The sequence below is a fragment of the Ochotona princeps genome, chromosome 22, assembly GCF_030435755.1.
Source record: "Ochotona princeps isolate mOchPri1 chromosome 22, mOchPri1.hap1, whole genome shotgun sequence".
Lineage (NCBI taxonomy): Eukaryota > Metazoa > Chordata > Mammalia > Lagomorpha > Ochotonidae > Ochotona > Ochotona princeps.
In genome coordinates, this window is record NC_080853.1 from 36,823,389 (window position 1) to 36,836,208 (window position 12,820).

General features: G+C 59.0%; 2 protein-coding genes across 2 annotated transcripts in view; one reads left to right on the forward strand and one right to left on the reverse strand.

Annotated features, from left to right (window-relative positions):
* The window catches only part of ABHD12 (abhydrolase domain containing 12, lysophospholipase), a 73,059-nt gene extending 63,031 nt beyond the window's left edge, over window positions 1-10,028 (forward strand). Inside the window, exons 5-13 of the mRNA XM_058679931.1 lie at window positions 1,014-1,044; window positions 2,020-2,065; window positions 3,900-4,029; window positions 4,783-4,820; window positions 5,864-5,943; window positions 6,700-6,782; window positions 7,870-7,948; window positions 8,636-8,763; window positions 9,421-10,028. Of these exons, the coding sequence (XP_058535914.1) occupies window positions 1,014-1,044; window positions 2,020-2,065; window positions 3,900-4,029; window positions 4,783-4,820; window positions 5,864-5,943; window positions 6,700-6,782; window positions 7,870-7,948; window positions 8,636-8,763; window positions 9,421-9,460 (655 nt within the window). The 3' untranslated portion in view covers window positions 9,461-10,028. The remainder of the gene's footprint in view (window positions 1-1,013; window positions 1,045-2,019; window positions 2,066-3,899; window positions 4,030-4,782; window positions 4,821-5,863; window positions 5,944-6,699; window positions 6,783-7,869; window positions 7,949-8,635; window positions 8,764-9,420) is intronic.
* A 1,319-nt stretch (window positions 10,029-11,347) lies between these two features.
* Window positions 11,348-12,820, reverse strand: part of PYGB (glycogen phosphorylase B) — a 39,994-nt gene continuing 38,521 nt past the window's right edge. Inside the window, exon 20 of the mRNA XM_004593319.2 lies at window positions 11,348-12,562. Coding sequence (XP_004593376.2) covers window positions 12,410-12,562 — 153 coding nt within the window. The 3' untranslated portion in view covers window positions 11,348-12,409. The remainder of the gene's footprint in view (window positions 12,563-12,820) is intronic.

Sequence of the window (12,820 nt, forward strand, 5' to 3'; positions counted from 1 at the left end):
CTCTGTCTCTCCTCCTCTCTGTATATCTGATTTTGCAATAAAAATAAATAAATAAATCTAAGAAAAAAGAAGAAAAAGTGGAACAGTGAATACTTGAATACTTGAGCCGACCTTACAGAGAGCAGCTGAACCTGCTGTGTCGGTGCCGGCCCCCTGTCTCTTGGACCTGGCTTTGTCCACCACTCTCTCTGGCCTCCCTGATCCCACTGAGTGTATGTGAAGCCCTTCCAGCATCGCAGCTTCCAAGTCTCCCTGGGATCAGATCTTTGGCTCTCAAGCCCTCATCCATTCCCCCTGCCTGGGGGCTCTTGTTTCATGTCTTGTTCTCTGTGGGGGAAAGGGGTTACCATTTCATCTCATCCTCATCTCCTTGTGGAGGATGGAAACCCCCAACAGCTGTGGAGCAGGTGGGCCCACCAGCCTGCCGTCTTCCGAGGTTTATCGGTGGTGACAGCAGGCTGATGGGCAGAAAACAGGACAGAGGAAATGGACATAGGTGTGAATGACGGGACAGGCATGTGCGTGCAGTCAGCCCTCAGTGTGCTCGTGAGAGGCTGGGAGACGCCTGCGTCCCCACTCTCTGTTGCCTTGGCAGTGTTGGCATCTGTGTCCAGGACAGGAAGTGCCATGTGGAGGGAGGCCAGCCCAGGCTGGTTAGCAGCAGTGGGAAGAGCCAAGGCGGCCCACGATGAGGGCGGGAACAGAGACCTGCCCTTCAGCTCACGTGCAGGATGTAAGAGGTCAGGTGCAGGGCCTGCGCAGGTCCACGTGTGCGCACAGCTTCCAGCTGCGCAGTTGTCGCTGGATGCTGGGGAGCTGGGGAGGGCTAAATGGCAGGGGCCTGCCCGTTCTGCTTTGGTGGTGTTTGAATTCGTCACTGTAGATCTTTCCCTTGGATGGGAAGGACCGCCACATGCCACACGAAGGGGTGAGGCCAGCGAGCCCCTCCCAGTGTGAGGTTTGGGGATTCAGGAGGCTCCTCATCCACTTCCTGTTTCCTTCCTGTCTTCCAGGGGCGGCGACCACCGGGTGGAGCTGTACAAGGTGAGATCCGCACGCGAGGAGTGGCCGCCACAGCTGGGCACTCCGGCTCCTGAGAGCAAACTGCTGTTGGCCTCTCCAGCCTGTGTGTGTGGATTGCACAGATGTTCAGAATTGTCTGGCACCTCATGGGAGAGGGGTACACACCCCGGCGGCATGTGCAGGCCTACACACGGTGTGGGGGTTTGAGGTCCCAGTGAACCCTCATAGTGTCCCAGGACCCCCACTCGCCCACCTGCTTCTGTCCCTCCCAGGGAGTGCAGTGGGTGCACTGTGGGTATGAGTGGGTGGATGGTTTCAGCTGGCTCTGGGACTGCTGGAGGAATTTATTTTCAAGACTCATTTATTCTTTTATTCAAAAGAAAAAGATATGTTCCATCTACTGGAAGCAACGGTTAGACCTGGGCCTATGTAAAGCCAGCACCTTTCTCCAGGTCTCCCACCTGAGTGCAGAGACCCAAAGACTTGGGGTGTCCCCTGCTGTTTTTCCAGGTCATAAACTGAGAGCTGGACTGGAAGTGAAGTAGCTGGCACACAAACCAGTGCTTGTATGGGATGCTGGCACTGCAGGCCAAGGCTTAGCGTACTATACCATGGTTGTGGCCCTCAGATTCTCATTTAATTTTAGTGACTGAAAAATTTCAACAAATCATCAAAAATATTAAAAATGTTGGGTTGCAAGATGTGTCCCCAGAGGGGTCTCTGTGCTTGGCACTCTTCCTCCTAGGGGCCCACCTTCACGCAGAGTGGGCAGGGCCTGCTGGTAGCACTTGGAAGCTGCCCACCGCAGAAGAGGCCTACTGAGCAGAGCTGCTGCCCGGGGACTGCAGGAGCCTGTCCCCAAGCCCTCAGCCTCCGGCCAGTCCAGGGGGCAGGCTGTGCCGGGAGGCCGGCTCCTGCTGTGTGCAGTGCTGGGCTGAGTGGGCCCAGGCAAGACCTCTTGCAACTCACCAAAGCTGCTTCTGTTTGATGTTTCAGGTCCTGAGTTCCTTGGGGTATCATGTGGTCACCTTTGACTACCGAGGTGAGATTTCCCCCAAGTGTGTGAGCACACGTCCACCTCCGCCCTCATCTCTGACTGGCTCAGAGCACACCTTGCAGCTTCCTTCTCGCCATGCCAAGCGCCTGCGCCCAGAGGAGGGGCAGGGCAGTGCGTCTCCTCTGAGTGGGTTCTGGGTGCAGGACTTCCTGAGAGAGCCCCAGATGTGGGTACCTGGGAGCCACTCCGGCAAGGGTGCCACTGGAACCTCAAGTCCCTCCCCAGTCTGTCCCTCGGCCTGCCTTCTTTCTTTCTGGAATGAAGCAGGCCCGCTGCTGAACAGATGGAAACAACAGTTTGACGTGCTCTGGCAGCATTCAGCCACAGCGTGAACAGTGAGCGGCCATTGCGAAGGGCTGTTCCCTTGCTGTAGCCTTCACTCAGGCCAGAGGGACGAAGGTTGCTTAGCTGTCCACCCTGACCTTGTGCGGGAGGACACTGGTGTCCGCTCCCCCGGATGTGAGGACAGCGATGAGGGCAGGTGGCGGCGCCATGCAGGGGCTGTCCTGGTGTCCTCTAGCTGCTATGTCACCTGGTCACGGACCTAGCCTCTGCAGACGGCCTTAGTGTGTTCTCTTGGTCAGAAAGCCAAAATCTGTTGCCACCTGAGCTGAAGTGGAGGTGGCAGGTGTTTCCACAGGAGGCTGCGGGAGCATCAAGTGTGCTGCGCTCCCCTGGAGTCTGCTTGCAGGCGGGTGCGGGGCCCCCTTGCCAGCTCCTGTGCCCATGCTTGTCCTCACACATGTGCTCTGCCTGCACCTTCCCGACTCTGTTCCTGCGTGTCGCTGCCTCCCTCTCTTTCCCTCCCTTCCTCCCTGCCTGTTCTGGCTTCCCTGCACCCCCCGTGGGCTTTGCTTATACAGGACAACCAGCTCGTGGGGTTGGTGCGGCTTTGGGGTCAGTTCTAGATGACTCACTGGTGGCTGCGAGCTGCCAGAAAGGCAGTTGCACTCGACCTTGACTGGGAGTGCCTGGAGGGCCTGCTGGAGAGGATCAGAGCCCCCTGGAGCCACGTGCCCCTTCCCTGCTTCCCCAGTGTCCCACATCCCCACTGCTCTTGCTGATCCTTGGGGGACGGGGGGGCTCTGCAGCCTTGGCCCCACCAGCCCCATTTGTCCGTCTTTTTTTTTTTTTTTAAAGATTTATTTATTTTATTACAAAGTCAGATATACACAGAGGAGGAGAGACAGAGAGGAAGATCTTCCGTCCGATGATTCACTCCCCAAGTGAGCCGCAACTGGCCGGTGCGCGCCGATCCGAAGCCGGGAACCTGGAACCTCCTCCAGGTCTCCCACGCAGGTGAAGGGTCCCAATGCATTGGGCCGTCCTCAACTGCTTTCCCAGGCCACAAGCAGGGAGCTGGATGGGAAGTGGAGCTGCCGGGATCAGAACTGGCGCCCATATGGGATCCCGGGGCGTTGAAGGCGAGGACTTTAGCCACTAGGCCATGCCGCCGGGCCCCCATTTGTCCATCTTGGCCATCCTGCCAGGCTGTCTGTGTTGAGCTGGAGCCCTGGCCCCGGCCCACGCGGGCAGGCAGGAACCAGTGCTGGTGGTGGGCAAGCTCTGACAGGCAGGCAAGTGTCAGCGTTCCGTGGCGGACTGTGCTGCCCCAGCCCTGCTGTTTCTCACCTGGCAGTTACAGCCCACCCACTGAGAGCGCCCAGTGGAGGGCACGGCTGGCCCCTCTGCTTGCCCGGGACATGATGGCCACACATGCTTGAGGCAGTCCTCTCAGCTGTCTGTCTGTCTCTCTCTCTCTCTCTCTCATACACACACCCAGTTGCATCTGACCTTCTCTCCCTCCTGTCTCTCCCAGGCTGGGGTGACTCGGTCGGGACGCCATCTGAGCGAGGCATGACCTACGACGCACTGCACGTATTTGACTGGATCAAAGCCAGGAGTGGAGACAACCCTGTGTACATCTGGGGCCATTCCTTGGGCACTGGGTAAGGGTCGGCAGCAGGGCAGGAGGCGACCCTGTGACCACAGGTGCTCTGCATCCACCTGCAATGCTCGGAGCCACAGCCTGCTCCCGTGGAAGGGGTGCACAGAGACCCCGGAGGTGACTCGAGATGAATGTGCCACAGACAGAGGCAGATGGCCCCACACCCCAGCAAAGAAGAGTCCTCGGGGCACAGTGGGGAGCACTGCAGTGGACTGAGCGTCCCATGTTATGCGGACCTTGCTGTCTGTGTATGTACATGTGTGTGTGTGACTGTATGTACTTCGTGTGTGTGCATGCGTGTGTGAGCGTGTAGCCTCCCTGGAGTCCACATGTGCAGCCAGCTTGGCCGTCTAACCCAGCCTCAGTCCCCTGGGGGTGTGGCTGAGGAGCAGCGGGCAATCCCTGAATGCCCATCCGTGGGCAGGCTGAGTTGGTAGGGTCTCTTGTTGAGGCTGCACATCCCTCAGCCGCCCTCTGCCTGACACCTTTTCCTCTGGCATAGAGGCCTGGCCCTTTGTGAACACTGCTGCTCCCCGGGGCCGTCCTGAGGGATGCTGCGTGCAGGGCGCGCGCTGCCTCTGGGAGGGCCTGGGGACTGGCACCTCGGATCCCACGGCTCCCACGGCGTTTCTGAGCACATTGCTGAACAGGGGTGCTCTCCTCAACTCCTGCTCCCCCTTTCCTCCCCGCCCCCACTGCCTTTTTTTGGTTTTAAACCTAATTCATCTGAACTGTATGTTTTCTTTCTTTCCAGAGTGGCAACAAATCTGGTGCGGCGCCTGTGTGAGCGAGGTGAGGGGCCGTTCAGAACCTTGTACCCATTCATGTTCGCCCATCCTCCCACCTCTACCTCCTGCTATCATTGCAGTCTCCTGTTGGCCGGGTGGCACAGGGACCCTCCCCATGGGGTTCTCAGGAGCACCTGGGGAAGCTGCCCCCCAGCCGCTGGCCACTGGCGGGGAGAGGCCTGCGGAGGCGCTTTCCTGGGCTTCTCCCACACACCCTGCACTTGGCCTGTGCTGCTGGCTTCTTGACCATCTGGCTGCTGGAGATCAGCTCCAGCCGAGTTTGGAGCTCATGAAAGATGTGTTGAGTCGGTGTTTTTAAAAGAGATAAAGAGAAAAGGTGGACCACTATAATTCCATGATCATAATGGCCAGTGCAAGAAGGCTGTCCACTTTATTTATACAGAACAACTCATAAGCTTTCGCACAGACTTTTTCGTCATGGCGAATGGGTGTTTCCAAAGATAAGTCTGCAAATTGTTTCACCTTAAAGCAGGGCGTTACCCGATCTGACCCTGCAGCCAGGAACTCCTCAGCTGGCAGCACATATTAATCACTGATACACTCCTACTACGTTTCTCATTCTACAACCTGTCAGTTAAAGCAGAAAATATATCACCGAGGGAAAAACATAAAGATCAGAAACAAAAAACATTAAATGTAAATTCCCACTGCAGCCATGGGCTTAACAACCCTTAATTAGTTTGAAAGCATGTTTTGCAATGTCAGTACTAACATCCTGGAGTTCCTCCATCCAGAGGGTCATGGGAGCGGCCGCGGACCACTCCCAACATGTTGTTAATGACATCCGTTCCTAAGCCCACATCGGTTACAAAGAACATCTCACAAGGGCAAACAACAGTGCATCAGCACATCCTCGGGGTAACTGAGTGTCCGCGAGACCGCGTGGAAGCAGCTGGAGGGACGCCTGCCAGCCTTGCCACACAGCTGGGAGCCATGCTGTTCGCACCTCTGTGTGCCCCAGTGCCCCACAGGCTGGGTGGCCTCGGCTCCTGCATCTCAGCTCTGTGCCTGCCTTTGTCTCTCCAGAAACGCCTCCAGATGCCCTTATCTTGGAGTCTCCATTCACCAATATCCGTGAAGAAGCCAAGAGCCACCCGTTTTCAGTGGTGAGCACAGGTTTTCTGAAAAGTGACTTTGTCTTTTTGTGTATGTGTACTACATGAGCACTGTTTTTTCATTAATAATGTTTCTAAGTAATATGAACTGGCTCTCAGTAAGCAGTTGCAAAATACAAACAGTAACTACTCGAATTTTTATTAAAAACAAGAATCATAGTTCAGGCCCAGCCTGCCTCACAGGGCTAGGGCTGCCTGGAAAAGGTGCCACTCAGTGGCTGGGTGACAGGATAGGCTGGCTGTGAGGGGCTGGGCTCACAGGTGGCCTTACCCATGTGGCGTGGGGCCCTCTGTTCGTCCATCTCCATCCGTCCGTCTGTCCTGATCTCTTGTTGCTTTGTGATGCAGCAGAGAAGCCTTTATCTGTGTCTCATTTGCTCAGCTTTGCTTTTCTCTACAATTGTGTGGCAGAACTGGCTTCTCCAACCTCACCCACACACCTCTGGGGGGTGGTTTTGGTGGTTCAGCGAGCAGGGGAGGGTTGGGCTTCTGAGCTGGACTCTGGCTGTGCTTGGGAGACGTGGGAGCAATGCCTGGAGGGCAGCCCCCCCCACCGCCTAGATTAGTTTGGAGGGCCTGGGGGGACCAGTCTCCCAGGCCCAGCAAAGCAGGGTAGCAGGTGCCTCAGTATGGCTGTGCTGTTGGAAACGCACGATAAATACTTAGCTGTAGACCTGCCTGTGGTTCCATCTGACACCTGAGCTGACCCTGACCTTGACCCTAATCTGGCCTTCATCTCCCCCTCAGATCTATCGCTACTTCCCAGCCTTTGACTGGTTCTTCCTGGATCCCATTACAAGCAGCGGGATTAAGTTTGCAAATGATGAAAAGTGAGTACTCGGTGTAACCACTGGCCAGCTCAGAAGGATGCCGCGAGCCCCCAGGCCAGCCCTTCACATGGCTGCCTGGTGGAGTCCTGGGTGCCCATGCATGTCCATGGCAAACAGCAGCAGCAGCAAGAAGGAAGGAATTTGAGGAGAATTAGCCACACGTTAAAACGCTGTGGTTTTGTCAGTCACATCAGCTTTTAAAAGAATAAAACACAAAGTGAGTACTGTGGCTCTGGAGGCCAACCTTGGTCTCGACCCTTCCAGCTAAGCCAGGTCACATGTGGGTGGCATCAGCCCCACGTCCCTGTCAGTCAGGGTCAGCTGCAGGGCAGGCGGGCATGTTCTGCACTCGACCCTGGCTGCTTTCCTCAGAAGCCTCAGGTCAGAGGGCCTCGCCCATTATAGCTCTGCCCTGTGAGGCGGAAGTACATGCCAGGCGTGACTGGCAGCCTTGGGACCTGCCCAGGAGCTGGGCATCCATGGACCACAAGCTTCCAATGGACATGCATGGACCCATCTGGGGTGGCCATGACAGCCACACCTTCCCCCCGCCCCCCGGCCTGCAGCTTGTCCTATTGTGTGAGCAATGGGAAACTGTCATGCATTGGTGAGAGTGTCGAGGGCTCTGCGCCTTGTCCCCGGCAGTACAGTTTCATCAGCAGCAGGGACGCCTTTGGCCCTCCGCAGTCATTCAGGGTCATCCTGAAGCAGAGGGACAGAGCTCCCTGCTGATACGCTCCACCTGTTCACAGCAGCTGGGGCCCACAGCTGGAGCCACAGCTCTCACACCCTTCACTGTTGCCTGCTGGGGTCTGCACTGGCACGGAGCCAGAGCCTGGAGTTGCCACACTGATGGCCTGAAACCCCATGGGCGCCAGCCCTGTGGCACCGACGGCTCCTCTGTCTGTGGTGCTCGCAGTGCAGGCCCCAGGCTGGCTGGCACAGATACTGAAAGTAGCTAGCCTGTGGTTTTCTGGGACTGAGAGCAGCGGCAGAGTCTGGGCTGTCACGCAGCCAGTGCGTGAGACGCAGTGTGCACGCAGATGCCCACTGGGCTGCCTGGCTCAGTTGTGCCCTCCTCCTGCAGCGTGAAGCACATCTCCTGTCCTCTGCTCATCCTGCACGCTGAGGATGACCCAGTCGTGCCCTTCCAGCTGGGCAGAAAGGTGGGTATCCCGGTGGGCAGGGCTGAGGGTGACCGCTGACACCATCTGCAGGAAGGAGCCATGAGGTGGGGTGGTAGGCAGGCAGGGCTATGTGAATCAACTCAGAACTTCTGGATATTCTGCCCGAGAGCGGAGAATGTCATGGTGTCTGTGGGGCCTCCATGCCAGCTTTTGCTGTTTTCTGGAAAGCAGGACTGGCTGTGTGGTCAATGAGAGGTGAGCCTGTTGGAGGGGTGCCAGGCCTCACCAGGTCCCGCCTGGGTCCTTGGCAAGGTGAGCCTGTTGGAGGGGTGCCAGGCTCACCAGCAGGTCCTGCCTGAGTCCTTGGCAAGGTGAGCCTGTTGGATGGGAGTGCCAGGCTCACCAGCAGGTCCCACCTAGGGGCTTGCCCACAGTTGAGCTGCATAAGGCACGGAGGACAGGGTCATGCCTCTACAGCCCACACACTCCTGCTGCCCCAGAGCAGGAGGCCTCAGCCCGCTGAGTGCACCACACTCTCCTGTCCGTGCTGGACCTCAGCTGACCGGTGCCACTCCTCGGGGTGGCCTGAGGGCAGAGACCAGCCTGGGGACCAAAGCTGGGGCCCAGTCCCTGGCAGCAAGCCTGCAGAGCTCAGGCCCGTGGCGGCAGGAGCAGCGTGACAGGAGCTCAGCTGCACTTGCATGTCACCCCCATCGGCCCCTGCAGCTCTACAACATCGCTGCTCCATCCCGAAGCTTCCGCGACTTCAGAGTTCAGTTTATTCCCTTCCACTCAGACCTTGGTTACCGGCACAAGTACATCTACAAGAGCCCCGAGCTCCCGCGCATCCTGAGGTGAGCGCTGGAGTAAACTGGGGGAGTCGGGGGGTGCAGGAACAGTCCACTACAGAGGGGCTTGGAAGAAACTTCCTCCCTGTTCTGGGCTGTTCTATGATCGGACAGGAACAGGTCATCTGCTGTGTAGGCCCTACCTGTGTGGGTATGTGCCACCGCTGCTGGGTCAGCCTCACTGTCCATCCTGGGTTCTCAGGTCGCCAACCCTGCACACAGGAGAACCTGGCTTGCCCCGCCCCCACCCCGCCTACAAGTCTGTCCATGCTCAGCTGCTTCCTGGGGGAGGGGTTGCACCGGCCAGAGGCTTGGGCAGGACCCAAGTGTTGCAGGACCCACTGGGGCTGCTGCACTAGAGAAGCCAGCCACGTGACAGCCGCGCTACTTGACTGGACTCCCAGTGGGCCGGCCACGCCCTCACAGGCCAAAATGCAGCTCCCCATAGCGTGGTGGGGGGACGTGGCCCAGCCACAGGGATGTGTGGGAAGAACACGTTTGCTGTGCCCCCATTCTAAAAGGAACATCTGTCAGCAAAGCTGGCCCAGCGCTCAGCCCCACGAGTGTGGGGTGTGGGGTGTGGGGTGGTGGGCCTGACCGCATCTCTCCCCTGAGGGTCTGCACTGCACAATGCGCTTCACCCGCGTCCTCCTTCTGGCCCAGGGAGTTCCTGGGGAAGTGGGAACCCGAGCGCCAGCACTGAGGCTGGCCATGCGGAGGAAGCATGAGGACCTCCGTCCTGCCCCTTGCCCTGCGGTCAGCAGCCCGGAACCTGGCAGCACTCGGGAGCCAGTTCCCACCACAAGAGAGGCCTGGAGGCCACAGCCCGTGGAGGTGGCCGGCAGCACGGAACATGAGGGGGTCTGGGTGGTCGGCATGCAGCCCCGGCCCCCTCCTCCTGCCACCACTCAGCCTGCTCTCACTGGGAAGACTTTGGAGACACAGCAGGCAGTGTCCCTTGGCGGAGCCCAGTGCCTGAGCCAGCCCTGGTGCCCAGGCAGGGCCAGGATAGTGGCCTGGGACCCCTGTGCAGTATGTGGAAGGTTCTTCTTGCCTTTCCCGGCACCCACGCAGTGGACTGAAGGTTCCAGAGGTGCACCCTGTCCTGCCTTCCTGCTTGCCTGCCTTGGGCATCCCCACTTCCCTGGGCAGCCTGCTGCTCACCCACAGCCAGGGACCAGGACCCATACTTCCTCATTCCACCCACTGTCCTCCTAACCTGGCCCTAGACAGAGCATTTATAGAAGAATAAAACTGTGGTGGTGGTCTGCTTGTCCTTGAGTGATGCTTGCAGCCCTGGGGGTCCCTCCTCATCCTCGGGCGTGGGCCCCAGCCTGGACCTGTTTGAGCAACACCTCCAGGCCACTCACCAGGGAGCCCCTGGCTGATGATTCCAGTCCTGCTATTTGTGTGCAAGGCAGCCCCCCAGCTCTCAAGCCTTCTTCACCTCGCCCTGGCCCAGGGTTCCTGTGCAGTCATGGACTGGCAGGGCCCAGCAGCCAGCAGGGGACCCCCTCCGCCCCCACCCTGCCCCACTGGCCAGCTTGAAGTCTAACGCATTGTGCCTTCTGCCAGGCTGCTGCCCTGTCCTTGTCTGGCCCCGGACTGGAAGATGACACCTCAGCCCAGTGTCTCAGTGGAACTAGGGTCCCGCCAGAGGCCTGCGGGTCACAGAACTGCACTTGTGCCCAGCTGGGCCAGACAAACCCCCACCAGGACTCTCACTGCTGTGAACTGCCTACCCCACAGCTCTGCTGGGGCAGTGTGACAGGTAGAGGAGGACAAGCTTTGGGGGCCCATCTGGGGCAGCAGTGACACCACCAGGCCCCAGCTTGGCTTCCTGCTGATGTGCATTCTGGAGGCAGCGGCTGCTGCGTCCCTACCACCCGCACAGGATTGTTGAGACATCTGCACCAGGAATGGATGGAAGCTCTCCCTCTGCCGAGCTTCAGCCCCCTTCTCAGTGTTATAACAGGAGCCCGAGTTGGAAGCAGCTTGGGCCAGTGGCCTCTGCCTGCCCTGATGGCTGCTTCTCTTACCCACTCCAGCTGGAGGCTGCAAGATCCAGCTGTGGCCAGGACCAGAACCCAAACCCACGAAGCTCTGGGGGTGTGGCCTGCTCCCCTCTGAAGCTGCACCCGAGTCCTAGGAGCCAGAGAGCGAGGGTCCAGAGACCCCGGGGAGTGTCCCCCCCCCAGGGCTCCCCAACTATAGTATATGAGAAGAGCCTGTCAAGGGCAGGGCCTTGCTGTTGTTGGGTCCTTGGGGGAGTCACCCCAAGATGCAGCTCCATATACAACAGATCGGCTCCTCTCCCTGGAGCCAGAAGCCACAGGTGCAGACCAGTAAGGCATAGCAGAAATACACACGTGGCTTCACCCGCCCTGGACAGCTGGCAGTGGGCAAACCGGCTCTGTCCCCTCAGAACTTTCTATTCTCACCCAGGCCCCAGTCACAGAGGGAGGCACTTGGGCCCATGCCCAGAGCCTGTCCCCGTGTGGGAATAGCCAGGGAATAGCCAGGTCTTGGGCATCAGCCTGAACCCTGAACTTGCTGTCAGCCCCACCGCACCATGTGCAGAGACGCAGAGGCCTGTCAGCAAACCACGGGTGTGACGTTTATTGTGTTTCTCACAGGGGAAGAGCAGTGAGGGCAGAGAAGGGTGGCAGCCACAGTCAGCATCAGGAGTGTGACCCCACACATGGAGCCATTACATGGCAGCGGATGCAGGTGTGAGCCTGGCACGTGCCCTCTGCAAGAACCCCAGTGGCCCTGGTGGCTGGCACACCTAGAAGACCCTGGGGCCCCCAGGCCAGCGTGCGAGGTGGCAGGAGCCTCTGCCAGATGCCTCACCCAGGTTGTGCAAGCCTGCCTATCCTGCTGCTGGCCCTGTCCTTTGGACAACACGGGGGCAGTGTCAGCCTCAGGGCACGGCGACAGGCCCACCATGCCCACCGTCCTAGAGAACCTGCCCCAGCTGGTCACTGGGACCCACCGACGTGACGCTGACGGGAAGAACACCCAGAACAGGCGGTGGAGGGGAGCGTTGGGGGCGGCAGTGGCCCCTGCTCCTGCCAGGCCAGAAACCAATCAGGTGGTTTCTACGACTTGGAACTACTTCCATTTCGTTTTGCAAACAACTACCCAAGTTCATCCTGCAGCACTCAGCCTTGACCTAAACATGGCCACTAAGACGCTGGGTACTGAAACCCTGCTCAGCACCTCACCTTCCAGCCAGCCTACATCCTAGATGCCTGCTAAGGACAGCTACAAAGGCTAGGTGGCCTGGCCTTTGTGGCTGGCAGCTCAGGCATCAGCGCAGCCACCTGCCCGGACCCAGGCTCCTAGCAGGAGGTGTGTGAGGTTGAGGGGAAGGAGGGATGCCCAGGAGGCACCCGCCCTGCCAGGACCTTCCACAGGGCGAGGGACTAAAGCCGTAGGGGCCGCATGCGTGCCTGTCTGTGCTGTGAACTCTGCTTGGCAGGAAACAGGGCAAATGCCCCTGGCTTCTCTCCTCGCCTTGCTCTTCAAAACCATCCTCCCAAGCCCGTGGCTCCTCCCAGAAACACGGTACTGTGTAGAACAGAGACCGGCAGCTGCTGGCCAAGGGCTGGGAACCCCACCAGAGGAGCTGGTCCAGCCGCGTGGGGCACTAGTCCCGGGGAATGTCGGGTGGCGGGATCTGCAGGTCAGACGGCTCCACACCCCAGATCTCCTGCGCGTACTCAGTGATGGTCCGGTCACTGGAGAACTTGCCCGAGCATGCGATGTTCCTGATGACCTTCCTGGTCCACTCCTTGGGATTCTGTGGGGAGAGAGGTGTGGCTCAGTGCGTGGGGCTTCGGGCTCCAGGTGGAAGAGGAGAAAGCCCGGTCCTGCACTTAATCCTGGAAGTGAGAGCCCCGTAAGGGCCCAGTGTCCACCCAGCGCACAGACACCCAACAGGGACACTACCAGCTGGCCATCAGCCACAGGTTGGCTCCTGCCCAGGGCTTGGGCTAGGCTGTAGCAGCTGGCAACATCAGCATCTCCCAGAAGGGTTGAGACCAGAAACCCCTTGGGC